The 27182-nt window shown below is 49.1% G+C and overlaps 1 protein-coding gene across 1 annotated transcript; it reads right to left on the minus strand.

Moving 5' to 3' along the window:
* Window positions 1-166: 166 nt before the first annotated feature.
* Window positions 167-26980, minus strand: skib (v-ski avian sarcoma viral oncogene homolog b). The gene is made up of 7 exons (XM_003973393.3): window positions 25603-26980; window positions 3949-4062; window positions 3748-3851; window positions 3415-3659; window positions 2649-2923; window positions 2343-2573; window positions 167-2255 (listed from the first exon to the last, which is right to left on the minus strand). The coding sequence occupies exons 1-7, from the start codon at window positions 26494-26496 to the stop codon at window positions 2034-2036; spliced, it is 2085 nt and encodes a 694-aa protein (XP_003973442.1). The 5' UTR covers window positions 26497-26980; the 3' UTR covers window positions 167-2033.
* Window positions 26981-27182: the final 202 nt, after the last annotated feature.

A 27182-nucleotide genomic window follows, 5' to 3' on the forward strand; every position in this document is an offset into this window, starting at 1 on the left:
CTCCAAGAATTTTCTCCTCTTGTGTCAACAAACACTGCAGTTAACATCAAAAATTATATTTTCTTATCAAAATATTCGTTTAAAAAAAATCCACCCTAAATTCTGAGTAACGGGCGTAAAAAACAAGTACTTACGACATTCCCAGATGCAATAAGACACATACACATCCTGAAGGACTGATTTAAATTTTAATAGGTATTATACAAGTTGTCCAAATGAAAAGAAAACATTGAAACGAGGGGGCCAGCGGAGGCCCGATTCATACCAAAACTACAACAGCATCAGCTAACAAAATGGATATTGCTATTACACTGTACCCAACAAATACTGAGCGAGGGTATCATCATCATGATAAGACATAAGTGTTTCTCCTCTAGAACATCAGAGAGCACCACGAAGAGGTTCCGATTCTACTCTATCTACAGAGGGAGCTGTAGGTGCAGATTTCCAACCTTTTTGTCAGTTTTTGTTGGCGTGGTGTAATATATATATTTATATACTCTATAATTCATCAAATAATACTCTCGGATAAGCAAATGAAGGGAGAAACTATAATATTCTGTTGGTGTGACAGGTCAAGCTCACAAGCGTCATCCTAAGTTAAACCACAGGTTAGCATCGGTGGTTTGCTCAGACACACATCCATTCTGCTAAAATGCCCCGCGATTACAACAATACTCAGGGATACACGTAAGAAACTGCAGGTTAGCAAATCCAAATATAGTTCTTTTTTTTTCTTTTTTGGTTTCAAGTAAGAGCGACAAATAATATTGATAATCAATTAAAGTCTGGAGCAAGCAAACATACTGACAAATATCTTATTTACAATATGGTTGTGTTTATGTACAGCGGAGGGAGTGTGTCTCAATTCCAAGTCTGTGTTAAAACTTTTGAAAATGTAACAGGGAGTACGATGCACACCGCAAGGTTTCTTTTTCTCTAAAAAGTGCAATTCCTTTTTTTTAAGTAAAAAAATATATATCCATATTTTTATATATGTAGAAATGTTGTTTATATAAACAGCATTTGTTGATTTAAGAGCCCTGCTGACAGCGACTAAAAAATGAATGTTTTTTTCTCCCCAATAGGCAGCAATTATTTTAGAATATAAATTATGTTACAATAATCAATAGAAAAATCAGAAGTACCGCATTTTAACAAAGACAGGCTGCTATTGGATACATTTTTTTTGTTTTTTCAGGGCATTTGTAGACGTATTTGCACTAAATTGGGTAAGAATATTTGTTATTTATCACACGGTTTGGTTGGCAAAAAAAAAAAAAAAACACCACTGGAGGAAAAACAAACAAATAAAGTTGCATGATAATATCATAAAGTAACACTTCCATAAAATATCCAAACATTAAACAGCTGCGGATCTAAAAGCAGCTCACCTTTAACCCCCCAATACTTCAGGATTTGAAAATACAAAAAGGTAAACGAGCCAGTATACATGCGTACATGTCTGAATATGGGCGTTCTCGTGGGTTAACAGCGCTGCGGAAGCGACATTTCGTAAAAGTACATCATCAACAGTTATAAAAAGCAAGCTGATATTAAAAGTAAGTAGTGGTAAACCGGTGTCTCTTGTTTCCAGTGGTCTGCAGTGACACCTGTGAGTGTACCAATAAGATGCAGCGCCGGGAGATTCATCTGCTCATGTTTCGCCGTGTGCGACGTGTTTCTTCCCTTCATATTCAAGTAGTGTTGTGTGGCCATATTTGCACATCTCAGAATAGCTTATACCAAAATAAAATCCTTGGACAGGTGGGTGTCTAAGCGAGGCTTCTGGAGAAACGCGCTCTTCGCTGCTGAAGTCTATCACAACATGCTCGGATATCATGCTACTTTCCAGTTCGTCTGAAAACAAGTCCATATATTGTCGCCGTAATATAGAGTTCGATTACATCATATTATATATGACGGGTTTTATCATCTACACGTGGACTCTTGCCTAAAAGGAGGTGCGCCCAAGTCTTTAACCACGCTCCCTTTGATTTACACCTTTTCTCCACCATTTTGAATGTGCAAATTTAGGATGCGTTGGCGTGCTGTGTGGTCTGTCTGTGGGGGTCCGCCGGCGCCTCCTCGGGGTCTCCGGGCTGGCTGGTCTCGGCCTGCATGGCCAGCTGGGTCTGCAGGTCCTTGACGACGCTCTCCAGGCTCTGGCGAGCTTCTCTCTCCTGCTGCAGCTCCTGTCTGAGCTGCTCACGGTCGGCTTCCGCCTGCTGCAGCTGCACGTGCAATTCATCGATCTGCAAAGCAGAGGCAGGTTTTTAGATAAAAGTCTCCGTTAGATACAGAGGTTGAACAGACGCATCGTGATGAGCGGTCGCACTCGCCTGGGCGGAGTATTTGACTCGGAGACGCTCGGCCTCGCAGCCTTTGTCACAAGCCCGCAGCTGCCGCTCTCGCTCCAGCTCTCCCTTCAGCCGTCCACAGGTGTCCACCATGTCCCTCATCTTCCTCTCCCAGTCCACCCGGAGACGTTCGATCTCCTTTCGCAGGTTGCGCTTGGCTTCGATGGCCTCGCGGAGACGGCCTTTCTTCGCCACCTTCACAAATTCCAGTTCCTGCGCAAATATTGGCGGTTGTTGGCACATTTCTGACATCACCACGAGACAGTGTTTGATCAGACGTTGACGTACCTGCTGAAGGCTGCGTTTCGCCTGCACGGCCGCCGCCAGCTTCTCCTCCTGCTTCACCCTCATCCTGACGATCTCCTGCAGGACCTTTTCTCGGGCCTCTTTTGTGTCCATGCCTCTGTACAGCATCTGTCTCAGGGTGTCGATCTCTGGACAGACCGTCCCCGACAGCGGGGCAGAACCCTCGGGCGGCCGGCCGACATTCTGAGGGGTCAGACTCGGTGACACGTTGGTGCAGGCCGACGGAGGTGAAGCCAGAGATGAAGATGGCACGGGGCCTGGCACAAAAAAGGACATTGAGAAAGTGTAAAAACATTGTTTTATGTATATGCATTTAATTGCCTCGTGACTCTCACACTATACTTTAATGATTTCATTTTAGTCCTTAGTCATACTTTAACACAACTACTGTTTCATAATATTAAAAATTATATACCTCGCATAAAAAAAAAAGGTAGGTAACTGATTTATTTTTTTTAACTTGCACTTTCTTTTTTCCAAATGATATTAAAGGCTGTTCTTAAAACAACAAAAAAGGATAAAATCATATTGAATGCTGTGATTTTAGGAAGCACTAAATTCCGATAAATTAGAGTTAAACAGCTTTGCTCAGAACTTCAACCCAGCTGCTATTTCTTTTTCTGAACAGCAGGTGGCAGAGTTGTGCAGGACTCCCCCTCCCCGTAACGACACTACGGGTTTGTTCCAGCACTAATAGCTGTGACCGTGAACGTGTCTTGCGTCACGTGACTCCACTTTTTGCACTCACGATCGTCACAGTTGTCCACATCGATCTCTCCGTCGGTGTCCATGTCTTCGGGCAAATTTGTGGCGCGGGAAACGGAGGGTTTCACCGCAAGTTGCGCATCTCCATTATGCAGCTCCTGCACTGGCCTGGAAATGGCCGCGGGCCCCCTGCAGGGAGCATGGCTGTCACCGGGGTGGACCGGAGGTGCCAGAGGAATTATGCTCAGGTTGGAAGCTGGTAGAGTCTCCTGGCTCTTTGCGAAGGGCCTGCAGAGAGAGAGCATGTGTGTATTTCAAGAGCTCGCCCTGGTGGATTTATGACTATTTAAAACTGAAAGTATTAGAGATGACTCACCTCTCCACCTCATTCTGAGTAGAGGATTTCTCTTTTTCGGCTACTTTAGGAGACCATGGGCGGAAAGCGGAGGGCCTCTGCTTCAGTTGGACCTGTTTGAGATCCTGGAACAAGATAAATGAGTATATATGATGATGTGAAATGTCGTCTGTTGACCTCCGGCCTTCAAACAACTGTGCGTTGCTCAAGCACTGTTCATACCTTCTGCGCAGACTTTGACAGCGATTGCAGCCAGTCATGTTTCTGCTCTTTTTCAGCTGCGGGAGATTGATGTTTGTCAAATTTAGACCTCTTGGTGGGGATCGGGCTGGGAGACTGAGGAGAGAGGAGCACAAAATGGTCAATCGTCACGATCTGCGCGGGGTCAAAATGTCCAAATGACATCGCAGGCTGCAGCGGATATTTCCTAAAATCCCGAGCTTTTAAAAAGCTTCCGTATCAACACTCGGGAGGACACAAACGTTCACAACGTGGAAAAGCAAGGAGACAAATCCGACAGAAAAGAAGCAGTAGCAGAGAAGAGGAGGATAGAAATTGCATGTGTGTGAGCATTCAATCTCCAAGCTTTGTGTGTGTGTGCGTGTGTGTGTGTGGGCTTTGAGCTGAGCACTCAAGCTGGTCTGGCCGGCAGCCAGCAGGGTTACATTGCTCCCTGCCAGGCAGAAGAGGCGCCATCAGGTGGAGCAGATCGACTCTCTGAACCACAGAAATATTGTAATGCACAGAGAGAGAGAGATGCATGAAGGTTCCTGCGTCGGTCCGAATCGGGCGCGTTCGGGGGGAGCGCGTCCATCAGATGTCTGAGAAGAAAGCCGTGTCAAAAAAGGCCATTAAAAAGGGTGATTCTGAAAGGCAGCTGGTGGGTTTCTGGCTCTGGGAGGCTGCGTGAAGAGCGCAGAGTGTTGAGATAACAGGAGCATCTTCAGCTCTCAGGTCTGCACTTGACGGAGGAGGTGTTTACCTGAGCGGGCGCGGGGGCCAGCACGGACCTGCCTGCCGCTCTCTTACTCACCACGATGACATTCTGCCTGCAGGAATGGCAAACATTCCCATCTCCTTGTCAGGAAAAACCATTATTCCATCTGCCTCCTAAATCCCCCACTAGAAAACAATCCGGCGGGGGTTCGCGCGGAGATGTGAGACCTTAATCACGGCTTGTTGTAATCACCCCGAGATGGAAGCGAATAACAAACCTCATTTAGCAAAAAGAGCGAGAAACCCGCCTGGTAATGAATCACGTCTCGCAGCTTTTCAGTGCTGAGGCATACGTGTGCTTGGAAGTGTGTGTGTCCACGTGAAGCTCGGAGTGGGTGTCTGTTAGGACACCTGGGGAAGTGCCTGGTTTCCACTGAGACTAACAATTAGACCTCCCTGATGTCGAAATAGCGTTGACTTTTGGTGAAAAGTAAACGAATGTATTTGAATTAGCTGCAAAATCTGAGAATTCCTGGCTGCACACGAACACACCAGACATGTGGCGAGATAAACTTTTACCTTCGGAACAGTGGATCTTTTGACTAATCGAGGCTCTGAACTCCAGATTTCATGACTCATGTATTTCACATTTTTGCTGATGATTCATCTCCAGTCTTTGACAGCCCGTCGGAGCCTTTTTCTACCGTCCTCTTTTCCTCCAGAATATGCCGGTTTGTGCGTCCCTTCTTCAGATAATCATTCAGACATCTTGCTTTCATTTGAAGTTTGGGGTGGGAAATAAACACTACCTTTGCGATGGTCACGGTCTGCTTGGGCGTTCTGCTTTGGTTCGCTCGGTTAGATGTAGGTCACGTGAGTGTCTGACCTCCCTGACATCTCTACCCGTCTAACCTGTAACCACTAAACACCTGCAGGCCCCCCTCCCCCAGGCGAGCTCCCGCTGACTCCATCCTTATCAGCTGCGACTCGACCTTTCACCTGTACGACTAGGGGCCGCCGGCAGACGAGGACCTGTCGCTCTGCCGTAATCAGACTCTGTAATTACTGACTGGGCTGTTGTTTTCCCGACAAAGGATGTCTGGCCGTCTGGTACTATTTCTACCCTGAGGTTTTGGAGCTCCAGGAAAGCAACGCGCAGTAGACATAATACAGTCAGAAAACAGACACTCCCAGACACCACAAGGGACCTGCTGGCTAAATCTGACACTGACCTCACAGGAGAGCAGCCGCACAGCTTAACTCACCGCCACATCATAGACATAGCATGACCACGGAGTCATAACAGCGTGCGTGCACATCCTAACAGGCCCCACTGAGGGAGACGATAGGACATCCCTCCCTCCCTACCTCCCTCTCTTTCTGGTTACAGAGGGAGACTTCCTCTGTGGAGTTTGCTTTGGCTGAGTCCCCTGTGGGAACCGAGACTTGAGTGGGAGGGGGGTGTGTGTGTGTGTGGGGGGGGTGGGCCAGGGGAGCGGGACCACAGAGGAAGCACTGAGCTGAAGGAATGTATACTTGAAGGCCAAGTGCAGCCTCTCCTTTAAGACTCCATTCAAGCATTGCCCTTTTCAACCTGCTATTGTATGATATTTCTTTCAGGCGTTTTAATGAGGAAGCATTTCAAAGCGAACCTGTAGGGTAAACAGGGTCTAACAGCGGCGGGGCAAGCCCAGAAACCCTTTATTTTTTAATTAACGGTGCATAATGGCACGGCAACACTGGGATAAATCCCTTGCTATTTCCACGCAGGCGTGGCGGATCGTGGCAGTTTGCAAACGCATCGATAGCAATCGTACGAGCGGACCTTTTGACCCGTGTGTAGTGTAATAACTCAATAAAATGATAACTAGGGCATGGTGGGAACTTTCATTTGAAAACAGAGCTAATGGACCATATGTTTTTATCGAGCACCCAAGACTGAGCAGACACTGCTGCTTGTCGTTGATGCCTGGAACTTATTATCACTATTACTATTATTATTATGAAGAATTTCTGCATTCACAGACTTCTAAAACAGACTCAGTGTGTAGCTAAATTGAAATCTCTGAAACAAACCGGTGGGCATTTTTGCGCTTTCCTCTTTGTGTTCGCGGTGAGAAACTAGACGGGAAAATTGATACCGAATGGAGAAACTGGAAACAATGAGAAACAGCCCAGCTCAACAGGAACACCTAACTATAACACGTCAGTCACGGAGCCGTGTTGGTGGACTGTGTAACCTCTGAGCCAGGCGGTTTACTAGGCTAGCCTAAACCGGCCGATTAGCTGGACTCGCTCATGTCGCGTGGCACAATCAAAGTAATTAACATTGTTGGTGGGGCAAAAAAGACCTAATAGCAGTGATTGAGGAACACGGGGGACGACGTTCATCTGGTGGGACAGAAATAGTTCCCCCAGCTGAATTTCTTCCGGCATCGGTCATTCAATCTGGACACGCGCTGCACGATAGCGTGGCATTAAGGAAAGCGCGCAGCAACAAGACACAACAGTTTCGGATTGCAGCCTCGCTTCCCCTCCTAAACCCCTGAATGTAATCCCCAGGTCGACATGTGTTCAGTGGGGCGCTGTCTCACTCAAGGGCACGGCAACTGGCGCAGCTCGCTCGGGTAACGGCCTTAGTTGGAGGTGAGAGAATACTGGTTTCAGTAATCTGATTCCTGTAGTCTGGTGCGGATATTTGCAGGGATGCCTGCAGCTTTCCGTTCACTCTCGCTGCACAAATTGAACGACAGTCCCCTGATTTATATCCAGTCCTGCGGTCACCTCCTAACAGCTGAGAGAAAATGATTGGTGCCTGCTCAGAATATCCCTGAAACACCATCCAGACCTTCTTTACTCAGGACGAGATCCCACTTCCCTCCACTATATCTCGGCTTAATTCATCAACTCTCTCTGCCTCTGTTGTGCCCAGGGTAATGTGTGCCGTGAGCCCTTACAGCACAAACACACACACACACACACACACACAGATGCAGAACCTGGCATACGGTCGGCTTTACAGGGACGCTTATTGGATTGTCCTAAATGTCTCTGGGATTGAGACTTGATGAGGTGGACGAGCTGCTTGTCCTTAAAGGTGGAAACTATCCATGTCTGTGCGGCTCCACTCAGCTATTCATTGCAATACAACGTGAAACAACGTTCTGAAGTCAATTTTAGAGGCTACAGAGTAAAAATAGAGGTCAGCCATATGCTTTAGTACCATGTGAATTGCAACATGTTTGGATTAGATGGAAAAAGTTCGACATTTTAAACTGCTGGGTGGATCTGTACAAATGCAAAATATTTTACAATCTCGCCACATGTTTTCCATTTAAAATCAATGCTCTCTTATTAACTAGGACACAGATCTGTCAAATAAACATAGTGGGGTAAAAACTATGGATATATTAGCTTCATGGGTTTAAACATGTTGGAATAAAGTAAACATTTAACCCTTAAAAGGATGATTATCAGTTGTTGGTAAACTGCTCATGAACTGATCCTGAAACCACGCTTAAGGCAGCGACACTAACAAGATCCCAGATCTAATGTCAGGATCCAGAAAAGGCACAATGCCAAGAAAAAGCACAGACCAAAGCACGAAAGATCTATTGTGAGAAACGAATTCCAATTCAGGGCCAAAGATGGCAGCCATAATGATACGGACGTGCCCCCCCCTGTGTTGACAGTGGACTCTCTCTCTGAGGATGACCTCACAGTCTAAAGGCCTCGGGAGTTATTTCGAGACATGGAAACCCTAGAGCAAAAGACACAAAACAGATATCACCGCAGATTACACATTATTAGCATGAGCACGTTTGGTATGGTTGTGGGGGGGGAGTTATCTTAGGAAGTGAAACGTGCTGTTTGCCTGGTGTATTATTAGATGGACATAGCGCCAAATTCAGCAGATAGCTGTCTGAGTGCCCCCCACCACCACCACCACCATCTCTTCCTGTCCGCCCTCACCCCTCCTCGCAGTACCAGAAAAAAAAGAAAAGGAATTAAACATCAGGCCACATGATCTGAGGGAAGACACAAGCCTCCGACACAGGCAGGAAAGCACACTGAGACACGGAAACACAATACGCCTTTATGCTCCTATTCACATTTAGCACACTTATAGTGTAGGAGCAGCTGGAGTGGTGACCAGAGGGGAATGAAGGTTAACGAGAAAGCCAGAGAGAGAGAGAGAGAGCTGACCTACGTCCATGGAATTTAATTTGGTGCTGCTGAAGGGTAAAAAGAGTTCCTAGTGGAAACTTAATTTGCGCAACTTTCAAGAACACCAGGAATAAAAACGAGATAGAGGTCCCACAATTATGAGGAGATTTGATTTATGCACCAATTCTGGTCGTTGGCCGACGCGCGGAGGATCTTATGGTAATGAAGTCGAGCGTTTTATTTGGGCTCCGAGCCAAACAAATGAAATATTTAGTGATGTAAATACATCTGCAATACGACTGCAACACGGCTAGAAGGGCGCCATCCTGGGCTTTTTACGCATGCAGAGGACGGCTGAGGCGGTTGGGAGCAGCCAGTGCCGTTACACCCGAGACCTCGGCGGCGGCGCCGCGGCCGGTCTGCGGGAGAACGCCGCGTTTGCGTGGCAGCGCTCTGACTTCCACGCGTGTGTGCGTGCCTTCACAGAAGTTGATCTCCTCGGCGCAGCACTGCCAATGCCATCTTTGCCTCGCAACTTAATCCCTTGGCACCGCGCTGAGACCCATGTGATTCGCATTCCTGCACATTTCAACCATCTACTGTATAATTTACCTCTTCTTCAAGGAAGCGTTATTATTCACACCTCTAAAATGTACTTCAAACACACGCACATGCCCGTTTGCTTTCAGACGCATATTAGAGGATTAACATCGCTGCTTGGATCAATCACCTGATCAGTGGCATGAATAAAATGCAGTAGGAATTAAAAGAACCCTTGAATGGATCTTTTAAAGCAGGGGTTATTTTCTGCATGTTCACTCTCTCCTCCACCAACACTGCCTCGCTGCATGGTAATTGCTTCTCTACAAAAGAATTTCTCCTATTCGTGAGATGTGGGGCGAACTTGGTTTCAAGGGGCTTCTACAAAAGAACACACAATTAAAAGATTTTGGCCCGTGCAGATTAAAACATAAGTAGCTGTAGATCTGCGTTTGAGAGAAACTATGTCCTAGATTCGGCACAGCACAACAATAACAAGTTGGGTGGGCCGTCGTTTCCAAAGCGATGCCTCCAGATTATATAATTCCATGAACAAAACAGTAATGTGTTTTTTAGTTTTTTATTCAAGTATTGTTTCCAGACGGAAAACACCAGTTGGCAGGGAAGCGTGCGCCGTTCTCAGTGTGAGCACGCCACCGGCTTCTGCTCGACAACGAGACAGCGAGTCCAGTGTCTAACTGGGCAGGATTTAATCCTCCAGATTAATACTAATGCCACGGCAAAGAAGGCAGAAAGACGATTAAAATGTCACTGGATAACCTCCCTGCAACCCAAACAGTAACTGCTCCAAATACACAGACCATTATATCACTGGCAGTACCTGGTACTGGGCGACTCCTCCGCACCTCCCTCGCTAGGCAGAGATGGCGGAGAAGTCGGCGGGGGGGGGGCGGGGAGGCGGGAGCAACTGCACGGGGACGGCTGGTTGTGGCAGTCTGGGCTCAGTCAGGGTCAAGACCTGCAGCGTCTGTGTGACTGACAGGCCAGATGCGCAGTCAAATCTCCACGCTAAGGGGACAAAACTGACCACCCCCACCGTCCCCGCTCACATGCGGCTAAAGCCAGGGAAATCAGCTGCAATATCAGACCCCCCCACACCAACCAGGCTAACAGCCCGCGCCGTTAAATTCAGGCACAGACCCAGACAGCGTCAGGATTGGTCAGTCAGCGGTTTGCCACCCGTGCCGCACGCCCCGCCGGGCGGCCCCCACCCCCTGGAGAGGGAGGCAGGTGCTAGATTTATTTGGAACGATGAAAATGGGATGAAGACCAGAGGTTAAGAGGAGTGAGGGGGTGGGGCCTAGGCCAGAGGCGTGGGGAGGGGAAGGTCAGTGAAGCTGAGAAAGGGCCAGGTGAAGATAAGGTCGCCGCTCACTCAGGGTCCCAATATGATGTCATTTGACTAACACCGCCTGTGTCCCGGGAAATGCTCTGGAGCTAATTGGTTGAACTGGGGGCAATAAATCTTGCTGAATTTTATAGACACCATTCTGGTCCTTCTGTTCCATTCTGGTCCATTCTGCCCTCCAGTTTAGAAAACCTAGAGTTGGTTCTCGGACAGCTCTGACAATGAGATGCCCTCAAAAGTCAAAGCTGTAGACACCTAATACGGCTCCTAAAGCCAGCGCGCAGCTTTGAACTTCAAATGAGGTTGAAAGTTGAATATCGCATTCTTTAGCGCTGCGCTCCCGCATACCATCAAAGGGAATTTTTTTGGTTTGTTTTTCCTATTCTAGAGAACAACAAAGATGACAATGTGCGTTTGAAATGTACTAATGGAGGCAGGAAATGGTGCAAAGGAAAGGGCTCATATTAAAGTGCATTGAGGAGCCTTGATGTAACAGAAGTGATTCACTCCTGGAGACATTCAGGAAAGCCAGCGAGTTCAACCAATTAACTGTCAACACATTTCCAAAACTACACTCGGAGTTACTGCAAAAATGTTCCTCTCTGGCAGAGGGGCCGCCTGACTCATGTGTACGAGGGCCTCACAACGCGCGTGTGTATACAGTAATATTTGACAGAGATCAAATAGCATTTCACTTGTTTCCACTTGTTCGAGAAAATTGTCTGTAAGGGAAATAGGGGATAAAACACCCACAACATCCGTTCCTAAGATCACACATTCCATCCTTAAATGCTGGTTTTGTTTCCCCTCCTCCGTTCATAGGAAAACATATCTTCTTACAGAAGTAATTAGGTGAGAGGGCTCGAGCCTGGCAGCTTCCATAAAATGAATATGAGCACTATAATGGAGGGCTGAGAGGGGCGGTTGGTGGACCGCAGCACCTCATGAATTCTGCAATTTGCCGTCTGTTTCTCGACTCTGAAAAACTCTTGGAAATGACTTTTCCTGGATGAGTTTTATTGCACAAGAACCTATGTTTTTCTCCATGGCAACCGCATAACAGTGGAGCCCAACTAAGCTCTGACTCAACAAACAGAACTCCACAAAATTCTCATTTCTGCGCCAGGGTTTTCCCCTCCTCATCCAGCTTTCCTGCAAAAACCCTGGCCCAGATGTTTTTGTTTTTTTTTGAAAATCGAATGATTGCAATGGCTGTGAATGAAGTCGCACACTGGAATTCGCCAGAGCCCACGTGCGTCATGGTACAGTAGATATGTGCGAGGAAAGCTGAGGAGCCTCGGGTGCATTATGGTCCTGGGTCTTTGGCCTGGGTACAGTAGGACAGGCAGCAGCTGGGTTAACCCGAGGGAGCCTCGCCTGAAACAACAGCAGGTTCAGAACAAAAACACCGGACGGGGAATTACATAAAAGTCTGTCTCTCTCTGGGCAGGTTGAGCTGGAAGGACTCTTCCTTGCAGGGCTAGCATGGCTGCTGAGGGGGAAGGCAGCCCTGGGATTAGCGCTGCGAGCCGGCACAGGCCTGCAGGAGGCAGCGGCGTGTGTAAATGTGTAATCTCAACGAGTCTTTCCCGGCAAATATCCGAAGTCTGCAGGTTAGACAAGATAAATCACCATGGCCCAACCCTGAGCTGAGCATTCAAAACACGCGCGTCTCACTCTTACTGTGGCTAATCTTCGCGTTTAAGTCTTGTGTTACGGAAACTGCGACAGTTATGGCGACCGTTCTCCCGCCACCTGCGCTTGAATTGTGCTCTTTAGGCACCGAGGATTCAACATCTGCTTCTTGCTGATGAACTGTCAACCTTCCTGTCTTGACTAGTTACAGCCATTCCTAAGAAAACAGGACATGTCTGCTAAAGCGTAACCTAAGACGACGACGAGCAGGGCTGCCCTTACAGCTGCCGCCCAACAGCTGTACCGCAGTTAAAGGTGTGTTCAACGCGCCTGTCCTCCCCCCTATAGCGAAGACGCAGAATCAAATAAAATGCTCTTGTACTTGTTGTGCGTAAGGTCACTGTGAAGGGGCATGGGAGGCTGCCAACTTTTTTCGTTGCCACTCTCGTACTCCTGGTCCACCTCGTAGTGAGCCGCAGGGAGGGGAGGCCCTACACAGGAACTCAATAATAACTTTCAGCAGTCTAGCCAGGAGGCTGGAAGCCCAGACTGCGGCTATTCCATGTAACGCTCAGCCCTCCCTCTGCACAGCCCCATGCTCCTCCCTTCGTCCCTCCTCCTCCTTCTCCTCGTCCTCCTCCCGCTGGCCTGTGTCTGCTCCACAGGACTGATGCATTCTGCAGACAGGCCAGCGCTCTTAAAGAGACACAGACCACATTTTTATCCCCTGAATCACTGCAGTGGACGGAAGCACTAAAGCAAGAGCAAAGTCCCTCGTTTCCAGCCCCTCGCCCAAGAGCCTGTGCTTTCTTTCCGCCCGCTGCTCGAGACGCTGGTACGACATGAAACGTGAGGGCTGAGCTGAAGTTCGTTGGAGAGGCTCTCGCCGAGGCGCCGCAGTCTTTCACCACCGGTGCCTTTGAAGGCATCTTTGATGCTTTAATGAATGTTTGTCAAGTGCAATCAGTGTTGGCAACAATAGCTGTAGATTTAATGGCATTGTCATGATAATTCTTCTTTAATGAAAATGCCAATAAACTGAATAAAATAGCATCTTTGAAGGCACTGGGGGTGCTGTAATTACACCTCAGGAACATCAGAAGATAGGCCTCCTGTTAATTTAGGGCTTTATTTGATTTAGTTTCGCAAAACAGAAAGAAAAGAATATATGGTTCCTTCTTATTTTGGCAAACTGATCTGTGCTGCTTTAAGAGAGAGTGAATCCACCATCTACCACTTGACTATGCTGCTGGTGTTTGTGTGCTACATTTACTATTCTCGTCATTATTCCTGCCTGTTTTATGGCGCAGGAGACCCCTACATAGCGTGTGGTGGAGCTCAGCCGCGTTGAGCTATACCAACAGTAAGGAAACGATTAAAAATTTATTAGAGTTGAGTGACACAGAAACCTACAAGGGCGTGCCTGCCAAACACGCTCTCATTCTTTGGCTGTCAGCACTTCGCTTATACAAATGGCAGAGGGTCTGAAAAACCCAACCCCAGACTAAAAGGTCCATTTTAACCAAAGGTAATAGCAAACACACAAGCTATGGCTGATATTTTCAAAGTGAAACGGGAGGAATGTTTACGCGCCAGGGCGTGGACGCGCGGTGAACAGACCTCTGTAACGTTTTTATCAAATGTTATCTTGAAGGGGCTTAAGGGTTAACACATCTCGGCTGCGGCATAACAAAAGACGAAATCTCTATGGGAGGTATCAATGCCAGAGTCAGCAGAGCAGCCCAGTTCTCTCCAATGATAACCCCATTCTGGAAAGAAAAAAATAAAACAAAATAAGAAGCCCAGAAGGATGAGCATCCAGCTTGAGATGAGGCAGACAGTCGCAGCTCAAGCTCTTAAAAACGGATATGAAATCTTCCAGAAGAGGCTAACTGAGACTCTCAGGGGCGTCTTTACTGCTGGAATGTCCAGGAGAATGTCCCCAAACTCAAACGCCAGTATGCAAGCGAAGCTGTCATGCCGACCTTGATCAGATCTGCAGGGAAAATAAAACCTGCCTTTATGGCGGACGTGCACCTGCCCAACACGCAGCGCCGCTCTTTACTGGTGTGCACTTGACACATTTCTAAACAACAGCGAGCCACTGAATCACTAAGCACATAATTCTGGACCATCTGTAGTCCTCCAGTCTGTTGTCTGCATCACTTCACACAGGCAACAAAGATTAACAGCATTTTTGTCCCCCCCCCCACCCGACAAATCAGAATTTTTGAAAATAAATCCTCAGTTTATAACATTTAAAAGCTGACGGAGCGCTAATGCTTGACACGGGACTGAAATGCAGCACAATGAGAGATTATTTAAATTTCAAAGCGCCTGTTTGTGAAATCGTCGCACTTTATGTTGATTTGTATTTGATCTAATGCCTGTTGCCGTGAGTTTGTCCGTTCGTTAGCAGGATTATTTGAAAGTAACAGTTTTGTGTGATGATTTTCACAGAGCGGGAAATGATTCAATTTTCAGACAAAATACTCATCCAGACATTTAAAGATACAGTTGTAGCCTGTTATTTGATGTGGCTCTTCTTGCCGCAGTGCTTCCTGCGTCTGGCTGCCACGACTGTGTTACTTTGGCGATTGTGCTTGTGTCTTGTATCTGTCTTCCATTTGTCTTCGTCACGTCTGACGAGCTCGTGTGCCGGAAACTTTGCCTGTTTCATCTGAACATGCTCGAGCAAATTCTGGATTCATTTTATTGAGTCAGTCACCAGCGTAGTGCAGTGATGACTGTTTGGTTTGGAAAAGATGGATAACGAACAAAAAAAAAAACAACAGTCTGCACATCTGCTTGTCACAGTGGCACTGGCAGCTACTTTGACACAACATCCTGAATGTTTTATCTTTTCTTTTTGTCTGCCAAGAGCACTGATTGGTGGAGCGCGGAGAGAAGAATGAGACATCCTGAGCTATTTATTGTGAATTATTGTGGGCTCGGAGTCACGAGGTACACAAATTAATCCCAGTTTTTACAATCTTTAATCAGTTCACATTGCAGTTTCGATTCGTTTTCAATTATTCTTTCCTGCCTGAAGGAAATCCTTCTTTACAACAAGCTCATTAACTCCAAACGACCCGCTCATTAACGCACGACAGAGATAACTTTCCAGAAAATACATTTATCCACAGCGGCTTGGCTGGGACGTCCTGCGCTCCGATCCGGCCGTCACCTCCTTCACCTCACGGGGCAGATGCAGGATGAAAAGGAAGGCATTGAACTTCTGACCTGTCATTCAGCCTGCAGAGGAAGCCGTACAGCTCGGGGCAACCAGAGTCCACATCCACAGTGTCTCCCCGCCTCTCGCTGTCTCACCCTGCCATCCCATAAACCCCCTCTAAAAACCTCCTGTTCCCCCTTTTATGGCTGCCAGATGGTGGGGTGGCCTCCTCGCCTCTGGACTTGCCTCTCCAGCCTAGTAAAACCAGTTGACCTCAGCGACATAAAAACTGCTATTTATGAAAAGGCCTGGAAAAAAACACACAAACATCCTGCTGCCGAAACAGTCAAATGTCATCTCATCTCCTAAAGAGCTCTTTTACAAGAGCAGGGGAGCAGGGACACCAGTAGATGTGTATTCTTGCACCGGGACAGCGGTCAGGCTCAGATATACGACTACACCCAGGTACAGCACTTTTTCTCCCTCCCTTCTTTCTCCAAGAAGGGATTTTATTTGCGTGCCTTGGGTGTGAGCGCAGGACTTTGGCTGTGTCTAAATTTCTCCCTGAGAAACGGAGAAGCAAAACAAACAGAGCCGTCTGCATTCAGGTCGAAAACTGAGCCGCAGAACCGCAGTCTGGCCGGTGGTTCGCGACACACTGTTCCAGCACTGACTTCACCTAAAACAAACACTCTCAAGACACGTCCACCTCAGCCAGGGACTCAAAAAAAAAAGCACAGATTTGAACTCCAATAACCAGCCTCCTCTCTCGCATCTACGGTCTCTGCGCCAGTTTTCTACCGAGAACTGGGCACACTCAAATCTTTTCACTCGCCCGCCGCTTGTGTAGGAGTTGTGCCCTTTGACGGCATGCTCAGACTGAGTCCAAGGTTTGTGAGTGTGCAGGACTGGGTGGGAAACGGGGTTAAAAGGCCAAAGATCGCCGCGTTATAAAACAGCCGTCCAATCAATAGCATCTTTCACTGCAAATCAATTTAAACGATCATCTGCTCCTTCGATAACAACTTTCCTCACCCTCTTCTTACCTCAGATGCCCTTCCTCTCCCCCCCCTTCTTCCTTCATTTGTTCTGCCAGTTGGAATCTACCATTTATGTCCTACAATTCAACCTGACCTCCAGGCAACCCCTTGCGTGGCTGCCTAAGCCATTAAGGTAACTGTGACTGTGGGTTATTAGCGTGGTAAAAGTTTACTGTCCCTCCAGCCACGGCTGCTGTTTGACGCCTCCGAGGAACTCGACTGTAGGACCTTTCACACAGCCGGCTGGTAATGAGGGCGTTCGGTCAGGACAAAAAAGAAAACACACCTCTTAAAGCACACTGACGCATCCAGCAGAAAGTGCGTCTGGCTGAAGACAATGAATCAAACCGGAGCATCCCCTTTGCGCTGGGTTTGAGGAAATATGTAGACAAGAGGGCTCGGGGGCGGGCGGGTGGGTGAATGGGCGGTGGGGTGGGGGTGTGTGAAGCGGTTGTCTGCGCTGTGTTTTTTCCTGTGCGGCAGAAGTTGTGGGCAGCAGAGCTAAGTGCAGCCTCAGCACTTCTCTCCATATTCTCCCATTTCAAGCCAAGAGAGAGAACAAAGGCAGGGAGCTAAGCTGCTGCAGAGGTAATGAGGACAGAAGCATGCAGCACCGGAGTGTGTGCCCTCAATAACGAGTGCTGCGGCAGCCTATGATGGAGCCTTGTTGGACAGCAGGAATAGAAATCCATGCAGCTGCTCACTCTGCCTGGAGTCTGCCCACAGACAGTAACTGACTGAGTGCAGCCCACCCCCTTTTTACACTACAGCTCTGCCCACCACAAAATGGAAACCACAGTGTGACTGGAATTCGCTCCGAGAGACGTTGAGATCCGTGCCGTAAAACTCCATTAAAACGGTTTGTTCCGTCGAGATCCTTAATAATAAATCATCCAAGAAGTCTTTAACTGTTTAAAAGAGAACAGTGGGTTCATTATGTTGCAGGAGAATGCACTGGAGGAGACGGCGGGGGCCATAAAAAGAAGTCAACGTGACAGAGCAGTTAATTCGTACGGAGGAGACTCTAATAATGCGCTGTCAAGAAATCCAAATTCTGTCAGATGGCAGAGCCCAGTTTTCACAAACAAGACAGGCCCGCTTTCCCGAGAATGGCAAACTCGGCGGGCTGTGGTGTGAAGAATTTCAATACGAGCGGCGCGGCGGGATCGAGGAAATCCACATTATTACAGAAGGAGAATCCCAATTAAATTCGAGGGTACACACTTTATCTCAAGCGTCTGCCAAGGTCTACCGGGCTCGCCAGTTGGAATCAGCGATGTGCTCAGGAGGGGAAGGATAAGAATTTTACAGCGAAGATGAAGCGTGAGACAACGGCGGCGGCGCGCTGCAGAAGAACAAACAAAAACCCCTCATTTTTGCATTTTTATAGGCAACTCTGTTGCATTCCCTCCCCCTCTGCTCAGCCATTCCAACCCAGGAACTACCCAAGCCATGTGCTGCAGAGAAGGCTGCACATGTTAAAAGAAGTAAATAATTACAGTTGTCAGATATGAAACATGTAAATATATATGTTCTACCAAAAACCCAAGTGTCTTTCATTTTCAAGGCAGAGGCATTCCTCGGGGAGTTTGTTTTGGCAGCTCGTGGCTGTAAAGCTGTGTCAGAGCAGGTCCATGCCAGCCCCACCCCATTAAGGCCGAACCCTCCACATCATGTGTTTCCACTTTACCGATAGGGTGGAAATGACCTCAACGCAGTAAAAGATGACAGGGGTGCTAGCACTGTTCACCAGATGTGAGCAGAAAAAGAGGGAGGGGGGGAGGAGGAATGGGGGGGGGGGCAAAAACCATTCGCCTGAAGAATTTACTGCAAACCCCTCAGGAACCCTGTGATTGAGGGCTCAAGTGGTGCTCCAGAGGTTCCTGGTGTATCTCAGCCGCACTCGGGGAGCGGCGGATCCCCTCCCGGCCCGGGCCAGATGCGGGAGCGAACGCGTGCGTGCCGCGGCCGCGCGCATTCCAAAAACCGTCATTCCGCTGCACCTGCTAGCAACACAAAAGCCACTTCCTCCCACTGTGTCCAGCCAAACCCCTTTATCCCGTTTAGCCCGGACTGCACCGCAACAAAGGCGCAGAAATTAGGGAGCTGCGTTGATGATAGGGTGACTAATCTCTTTGGAGCGACTCATTGTACGTGCAGACTGTACAGTTTTAGCAGCTGAAAGGGGTGAATTAAATATGGACATGCAGAGATGGGTGTCTTTGTGCAGAAGTATGAACCAACAATGCCCTGCTATTACCCCTGGAATAATTCATGCATTCCATATGGGGCAGATGCCGTTTGAATGCATTTGATAGGGCACAGACAATTGACACCAGGTCACAAATACATTTATTAGTATTGGAAAAAGCTTTGTACGGTCTGACAGCCATTTTATTTTTATTTTCCAAAAATATTATCCCCCCTACCCCCACCCAAATATTCGAGCGTATGGAACCCTCCGCTGACCGCAGAAGCTGACACAAGCTTGCACCACCTGAGCTGCAGATTAAGGTTTTTGGCACTGAGGGAAGAGGTGATTACTCCCAGTCAGTTTTCACCATAATGTGAAAAGCAGCTTGGCGTTTTTTTTTTTTAAGATGATGTGCGGACGAACCTTCTCCTGGAGCTGGTCGCTGTTTAAGACACGCGGCTTATAATAGTCGCCTCGTTATAGGATAAAGTGTGGGACTGCTCTATTTCAGGCCGCGGCCATCTGTGTCTGCACTTGTCGACGGGCTGCAAATAAAGCCAGACGCTTGTCAACGCCACGAGCACAAATGAGGCAGGCAGCCCTGCCGGGCAGCCGGCACAGTGAGGGGCACAGCCTGCAAGTATTAGACACCTGCATAAAGGGGAAGTAGGGGATGAGGGAAGAGGTGTTCTCAGCATGCGAGTGACTGTGGCTCATCTGTATGCCTGTCTGTCTAAACGTGGACCCTGCTGCATTGATGCAGGGAGAAAAGAGCAGAAAACAAGGTGGGGCAGCCGGTTAACGCCAAGCAACGAGGGGTGGAGTGAAGGAGATATAGGAAATTCTGCTTCTCATTGGGATAATAAATATAAGCTAACAAGGTCAAAGAGGGATGGGAAGGGGGGGGGGGGGGGGGGGTGTCACCAGCTGGGAGCAGGATGCTGTGGCAGAGACCGACCGTGACAGATCCCGGGGTGAGCACAATACCCACTGAATACGTTTCTACCTCGCCGCAAAAGGGGACGGTTGCGCTGAATTCATTGGTTATGGAGGCCTGCTGACGCCGCTACCCTGCTCCATCTATGCAAGGGAGCATGGTGGGCTGGTCTGAGGGGCTCGCCGGGGGCCCCTCAGCCGGGGGGAGAACGACGTATGAGGGTCTCTATCTATCTATCTATCTATCTATCTATCTATCTATCTATCTATCTATCTATCTATCTATCTCTTCTCTATCTCTTTTCATCATGTGAGCAGCCCTCACATGCGTGGAAGAGTGCAGTGATACATGCGTGGCGTATGTAGGCCAATCTGAATACAGACTGATACAGCATGTGCTCACTACAGTGGAGGTGGAGATCTAAGTATAATGCAGTTTGAGGGGGAGTGCAGTAGGAGATCTCAGTGGAGGAGAGCCTGCGTCTGTGTGAGTGTGTATGTGTGCGCGCACGCACACACACACACACACCACACACACACGTGTCTATGAGTGTGTCCAACAAGGTCGAGGAGGTGTCAAATGGAGGAGGTGAATGATGGCGGCGGGGCGGCGGAGGTGTCAGACGAGGAGGGCTCGGTGATGGAGAGGGGAGCTTTAAACGCCGGTGGCCTGTGGGAGAAGCGAGTGTGTTACACAGTGGAGGAGGAGGAGGAACATGAAAAGCAGGGGGGGGGAGGAGGAAAGAGACACACAGAGTCTCAGTGTGGAGGTCACGGTGAAAGAGGGTGGGTGAGGTCTCTGTACAGTAACAGGTCTGTGCACTATGACTCTGTGTGCTCGTTTCCACATGTGTGTGAGCGCTTGCGCGTGCTCGCGTGTGTAAACTGGCGCGCTTCTTTGAGCCCACCAGCCAGAGAGCACGAAGTTCTTATTTAGCACAGGAAGAGCAGCTCTGCTTAGCAACCACAGCCGCCCTCCAATCACATCACAAGTGTACGGAGTAGACTCCGACTGAGGATGAGTCCTCTCTGACTGTGTGTGGAGTCTGAGGGGGCCTCTGAAGACTGAGACACACCTCCTCGCCCTCCACATTCACAACACAAGCTAGCTGTTTTTGTAGAGTTGTTGAGCCCGACAAGTACACTCCCGTCTCCCTGCCGTACCCCCCCCCCCCTTCCTTCGGCAGTGAATTCAAACTTAACCTAAACCATCCCAATCCAAAATATCAATTATGTATATCCCAAAGAGCAAGGCGCTAGCGTAAATCCCTAAAACATTCATCCTTCGTCTCTCACAGCCACATGCAGCAGCGTGGAGCCGCCTGGTGCTACACCAGTTGCGAGAGAACCAACAGCAGCCCGGTTTCGATCTGTTAGCCATCAGAACAGGAGGGGAGAGCAAGATTTGGACCAAATGCCGTCTGAACACTGAGCAGTCTGTTTAGTTTAGCCGCCTGAGCTAATCCTTATGATAGCTTTGGAGGTGGTTGGTGGGCGGATTGTAGGCGAGAGCAGCATGCGGATTTGTCATATGGCACCAGCAGGGCCAACTTCTGCTCAGGGCTCCGGCTCGATTAGAGATTCTCCAATGTAGCCTCACAGTTACGTAGCTTAGGAGGGACGCGTTTTGAGGGGATAAATATTGCAGCAGCGCTCGTGTCTCTGGCCTCTGAAGTCTCCCAAGAAAAGCGCTCCAATTGGTTTGCGCAGCTGTTGGTTTCCCGGCGCATCATCCTCGCAGCAGTATATCTAATTCGTGCTCTAATTACAAAATTCCACAGGGACTGGTTATAAATTTGAGGACGCTTTGAGTGGGTTGAAGAGGGAGGAGACGGTCCGTGACTGACGCTCGCTGAGTGAATCCGCGCTCCCGAAGACCCTGTCCAGAGAGGATGACAGTTTTGACGTGCGCCGTGGTCTCTACATTCCAGGGGTTATGTAGGATTATGAGCGTTTAAACTCCGCCACCCACCCGCCCGCCCACCCTGCCCCGACTGCAGCGGCTTAGCCGCTCGGCCAGAAGCAGATGCAGAATCCAGGATTTCCTGTCTCCACACCAGATGGGTCTGCCTCTTAATCACATAGCTGGAAATCAGGAGGTGATCGAGGAGGAATTGATGATTCTGGAACAACACTATTCCAATACAGGCATCTGTTCTGCTACAAACGGGCCGAACGGCTGGCTTGTTGACTGCATTCGCACCCAGAGCTCATCCCCTCCCCTCATCATCACCAATCAGCACTAATCATGCTTCTCCCCTTACCCCGTGAATCACACAAGACGTCTGTCACACATAAGGCGGCATTGACTGAGCTGTGGGCACAAAAGAAAAGTCACTGTGGGACACCCATTTGGATTCAGGCTTTCATATATTCACAAACTCTTCTGCATAACCAGTTCTCAATGCTGCTTTTTTAGTCAACATTTTTGGTCAGCTTGCCTTGACTCGCGGGGCAACCTTACAAATGTTAATACTGCTCTCAATAAAGGCATATGGAAGGAAATTCTTAATTCATTTATTAATATGAAGCAGTAGAGAAAAATTCTTGTTAAATTTCCCTAGAGAGCCTGCACGTGGATGTTGGACATTAAAAACCTATTATTGTGGTGATAATTAATAGTAAAGTTTAAAATGAAGCAAGTGGTATAATATAAAGACAGCTAGGGGTTTATGGGAGGCTCTAATGAGATTGGAGAGATAGTAAAAATAAAATGCCACGGTGAAAAGCTGATACGCACTAATGAATGGAGTATTGCCTAATCTCGCTCAGACATGCAGACACCATGACGCTCTCCGCTCCGTCTTTGAGGACATAACCAGGAAACTGGTGACATGGCAAACTCAGAAGTGTGGAGTTCCCAGCCCGGAGGAGGCTGGAGGTTGCAGCCCTGTCCACACGGCACCTAAAGAAACACAGCGCTAACAAAGAGGAGCGGCTGCACTTCACAGCCTCTGAAAGCCTGCCCCTTGAACAAAGGAGGCGGCAGGTCTTTAGCGCACATCACCCATGACAGACCCCCAGCTGACACCCTTTTAACAGGGGGTCACCTCTGCCAGAATGAAGGCCACAACCCCTGGGAGCGCCTGACACCCCTTTGCCTTGACATGCTGTCCCTGCTTTAGCTAAAACACTTAGTCATTGCAACGGCGGGGTGATGGGCTTTGGTAGGGGGGGAAGGCGGGTCAGTGGGGGTAGGATGCTGAGGAGGGGGTTTGGAGGATCACACAAGAGCACAAGTTACATAATAATGCAGCATCTGGGATAAAATAAATAGATAAAATAGGGCCAGGACGAGGTTGAAGATTCACGGCCTGAGTGCATATCTGGGTAATGTGGGTGGGATGGGTCTTAGCTGACTGGGTCAGCGCCGGGCAGACAGGCCCATGGCGGACCAAAGAGATGCACCGTGTCAGCTCTCAGAGCCTCCCAAAGGTCAGCAGACAGATGGGAATGGAAATGAGCCGGCGGAGAGCTCATTTTAATCTGTCCCCACACAGCTGATCCAGTCATGACACTCTGCTGTTTACAAGCAAACAAGCTTGCATACATAAAGACACCCTCGTGCAATCCGAGATAAACCCGGTTCGGCTCACCCGGACGACAAATTGATCATATCTATCGTACGTTCCATTTTAACAAGACCTAATAAATGAAACGGGAGAACGAGCCTTTGCCCTTTGGCTCCTCTTGATTGGCTAGCTTGGGGTTTGAGAACGGTTTTAATAGCCTTTCCATTAAAGGGCGGTCTCAATCCTCCAGAACCCTCATTTAGCCGCCTCTCAGCCGGATGATCGATTGCAATGCCCTTACGTTTTTTTTTTTTTTTTAATAGTTAAGTGTTGGACTTTAAAGGCGAGGGAAACTTTCCCTAATTCCAATCCTCTTTCTTGATGACTTTCATGCTAATCAGCAGAGTTGCCATGCGGACGATTACACGCAAGGTTTAACACAATTAAACAAGTCATTTGATTGAGGCTCCTATTCAAATATCCTTGAGATTTCCTTTTTTTTTTTTTTTTTAAATGTAAAAGACTATAAGAATCACAAAATGATATTGGAAAAGGTGCAGTTAAGAGAAAGGTCTGTTGTCTGCCCACTGTAGATCCCTCCGTCCTTTATCAGACAGCCATCTGGCCAGTGGACTGGACACTGGGACATGTGATTGGATGGTGTGAAAAGAATGGGGGAAGGCCGGGTCATTGTCTTTGGAGCAGGGTCAGGGGTTACGGCCCTTTGACAACACATGTCAAGGCCCGGCTCGCACACACCCTGCATCATCTGAATGAGAAAATCTGCAGCCTCCTCTCAGCAATCTGCCCTCAGCCTGCACATTAGGCCAGGGGATAAATGACCAAATGCTGCATCTGATGCAAAACAGACACAATGCTCAGCTGGCACCGCTCCCTCCTCTCATCCAGCTTCTGTTCCAGTGTGGAAGCTGCAAAAGGCCGCTCGTGTTTTCGCCTTCTACCAAGGAAAAAAAAATATCCCTGGAATTCTACTGAAGCGCATTTCCAGAATTTTCCACACTCGTGGTACATAAAGGAGGGGGGGGGGGAAATCAAGCTGTATCAGCAGTTGTTATCTGCAGCAGGGTCTTCCAGCAGCGGCGTAGCTGCACCAACCGCCAGCCTAAAGTACATCAGGTGGGAGTCTAGACAGATGATACAGCCAGAGGAGAGGAGCAAACCTTCCAGGCTGCACTCTTATTAATAAAACACTCTGACATCAGAGGGAGTCTGAGGCCGACTGATAACATTGAGTTTTTGTTTCACGCGTAAGACGAGCCAGGCGCCGCCTTTGAGCTCCCCGTCCGGCCTTTCAGCAGCTCAGCCTGTCAGCCTGATGTATGGGGGAAAGCGCTGGTGTGCAGCTCCCCGAGGACCGGGCCTGTCTGCTAACTGGGACAGTGAGCCACGGCGGGCACGCGCTGCCCCTTCCACCAGGCTGCCTCCGTGGTGCTCGGCCTCCGAGTATATCACACACGATGAAAGGCTGTCAGTGGGGGACTCGCCGCTTCCAGGGAGCGTGTAACTCACTCGGAGGCCCCGCGTTAGAGGGGTGGGGGGCCAGAAAGGCCCCGGTCCACCGCGGGCCATTCAGGACGGTTAAAAACGGGCTATTTTACAGAAGTCAGTGCTCCTCTCCTATGAGATAGTAGCTGTGGTTCAGGCTGGAGCGGCGCCATGGTGATGCATACAGAGATGTCCACTCATTAGCAAAGTCCCACACAACAGCTGCTGTGTAACGGAGGAACGGCCACCTTGTCTCCCAGCCCTTTGTCCAGACTCTACATCTCTGACCCACGCAGGGCCTCTGGACAGCAAAACACATGCACAAACACGCAACCCCCCCTCCACACACACACACACACACACACGCACGCACCAAACCTCATTAAATGCTTATCCCATTCCCCACCTCGTGGCTCCATAATGTGCTCCCCTTCCCCCCTTCCCTCTCTTGCACTAATAAAATATATCATTGAGAATCCATTTATCATAATAGAGATGCCCTTGAGTAAGACTGGGGGGGTGTGGGGCTGGAGATTTTAGAGGATGAGTGGGGGGCTCAGGGATGTCAGCTGACAGTGAGGGGCCTCGCTGTCATCGCCTTCACACATGAATGGGATGAGAGGTGTTTCACAGCACAGGGGTGGAGGGGGCAGGCGGAAAAGGTGTGGTGTTGTGCGTAGGCTGGATGGAAGCTAGAATGAATGGAGAGAAGTGAAAAACACATTTCTGGAGACAGAAGGAGGACGCCTCCTTAAAGAATGACAATGTCAGAGCTGAAGCGTGCCACCAAAAAACACCCACAGACACAAAAACGCACCGAGGAGACACAGAAGTGGCGAATAAAAAGTGAAACTGAGCACACTTACTCTGCAGGATATGCTGGAGCGCTTGCAGGTCAGATCATATTTTCCTTTTAACTCTTTCAGCAGCTGCTCCAGGTGACTCTTCTGCTCTTTCCCATTGTAGTCCGGGTCTAAGAGTACATAAGCCCGCCAGTTGGCGGAGTCGAACCCCCAGTGAACTGTCCGGTTCTCCAGTCTCTTGTGACTGTGAACCACAAACTTGTGCGGTGGGAACATGAGTCTGCAGTCCATGCACTGGATGCAGGCGGCCCCCGGCCCGACGTAGAGTTCGGGCACAAACAAACCTTTACACCGGCCGAAACATTCGTGGTAGACTTTGAAGCTCTTCTCCGTCCGCTCCAACTCCAGGGAGCCCAACTCCTTGTTGCAGTGAGGAGGGTAAGTACCGCCGTAGATCAGAGCGTTGCAGAGGCGCTCAGCATCCGTCTGCGTGATCAGCCCGCAGGATGGAGCCGAGAAGGGCAGGATCCCCACCACTTTGAGGATCTCCAGCTGGTCCGCCGTGCACCTGGAACAGTAGATGTGCAGATCGTCGCACACCGAGTTGATCTGCTGGAGGGAGAAATCTCTCAGGACGCTGTTGAGGATCTGCGGCAGGCAGAGGCGCTTCTCGCCCCCGACCACGAAGCAGGAGATCGTCTCCCGCTCCAGGACCGTCTCGCACCTTTCTGTGGATCGATCAGACGGGATAAAAAGTGGCCCGGACATCACCGGGGGCGTCTGCGCGGGCATGGCGAGCATGATCTCCGCGGATTTCCCATCTTTGCCGAAGAGCGAGTCCTGGTGCCACCGAGCGGAGAACGCCGCCGGTCCGCCGAGCGAGCGCATGGAACTCAGATGAAACTGCTTCAGAGTTTGCTGAAGTCCGGGATGGGGCTGAAAGCTCGCACCCTCCATGTTGTAGCGAACCGAGGAGATTTCAAAACTCAAAATGAAACCTCAAAGTGATTGGGCGTTCTCAGCATCCGGCCACACGCTCAGTAACGCGCATTTCCATGTCACCGGAGAAGCTTCCCAACGCGTCTGTTCGGAAAACTGAAGACTCGCGAATGTGCAGGCGCTGGCCGATCCCGCACTTAAAGTCGACAACTCCTCGACTCCAAACCGGCGTTGGTAGAAAAAAAAACGCACAAGCGCCGAGTTCTGCGTCTCTTTGCGCTCCTGCGGTTTCACGCAATCCTAATTTGCGCTTGAAATGTGTCTCGTCTGCTTAGTCTGGCGTACTCTCAGTCTGTCTCCGCTCTCACTGAGTCTCTCTCTCTCTCCCTCCCCCTCTCTCCTTCTCTCTCTCTCTCTCTCTCCTTCCTTCCTTCTCTCTCTCGCCCTCTCTGTTTGTTTGTGTCTGGTTCAGTCATCGAATCCCAGCCAGGAATGTGACTGACTCCGCGGGCTGGCTCTTCCTCCAGACAGCTGTTCCCCCCTCTGCTACATGGCAGCTGCACATTAAAACAGAGAGAGGGAGAGGGAGGGAGAGAGGGAGGGAGGAAGGGAGGGAAGGAAGGAGGGGGAAAAACGCTCCCAGCTGAGGGGAGGGTGGGGCATAGGACAACTTAGTTGATATAAGAAATACAGAAATTATGATC

This window comes from Takifugu rubripes, chromosome 19 (assembly GCF_901000725.2).
Source record: "Takifugu rubripes chromosome 19, fTakRub1.2, whole genome shotgun sequence".
NCBI classification, from domain to species: Eukaryota; Metazoa; Chordata; class Actinopteri; order Tetraodontiformes; family Tetraodontidae; genus Takifugu; species Takifugu rubripes.

Excerpts from the sequence above, each read along its gene's own strand:
- skib (XM_003973393.3), bottom strand. The coding sequence starts at position 26,496 with ATGGAGGGTGCGAGCTTTCAGCCCCATCCCGGACTTCAGCAAACTCTG. Across the intron at positions 3,852-3,948 it reads TGTCAAAGTCTGCGCAGAAG|GATCTCAAACAGGTCCAACT; the intron begins GTATGAACAGTG and ends ATCTTGTTCCAG. Across the intron at positions 2,256-2,342 it reads GAGTCAAATACTCCGCCCAG|ATCGATGAATTGCACGTGCA; the intron begins GCGAGTGCGACC and ends TCTGCTTTGCAG.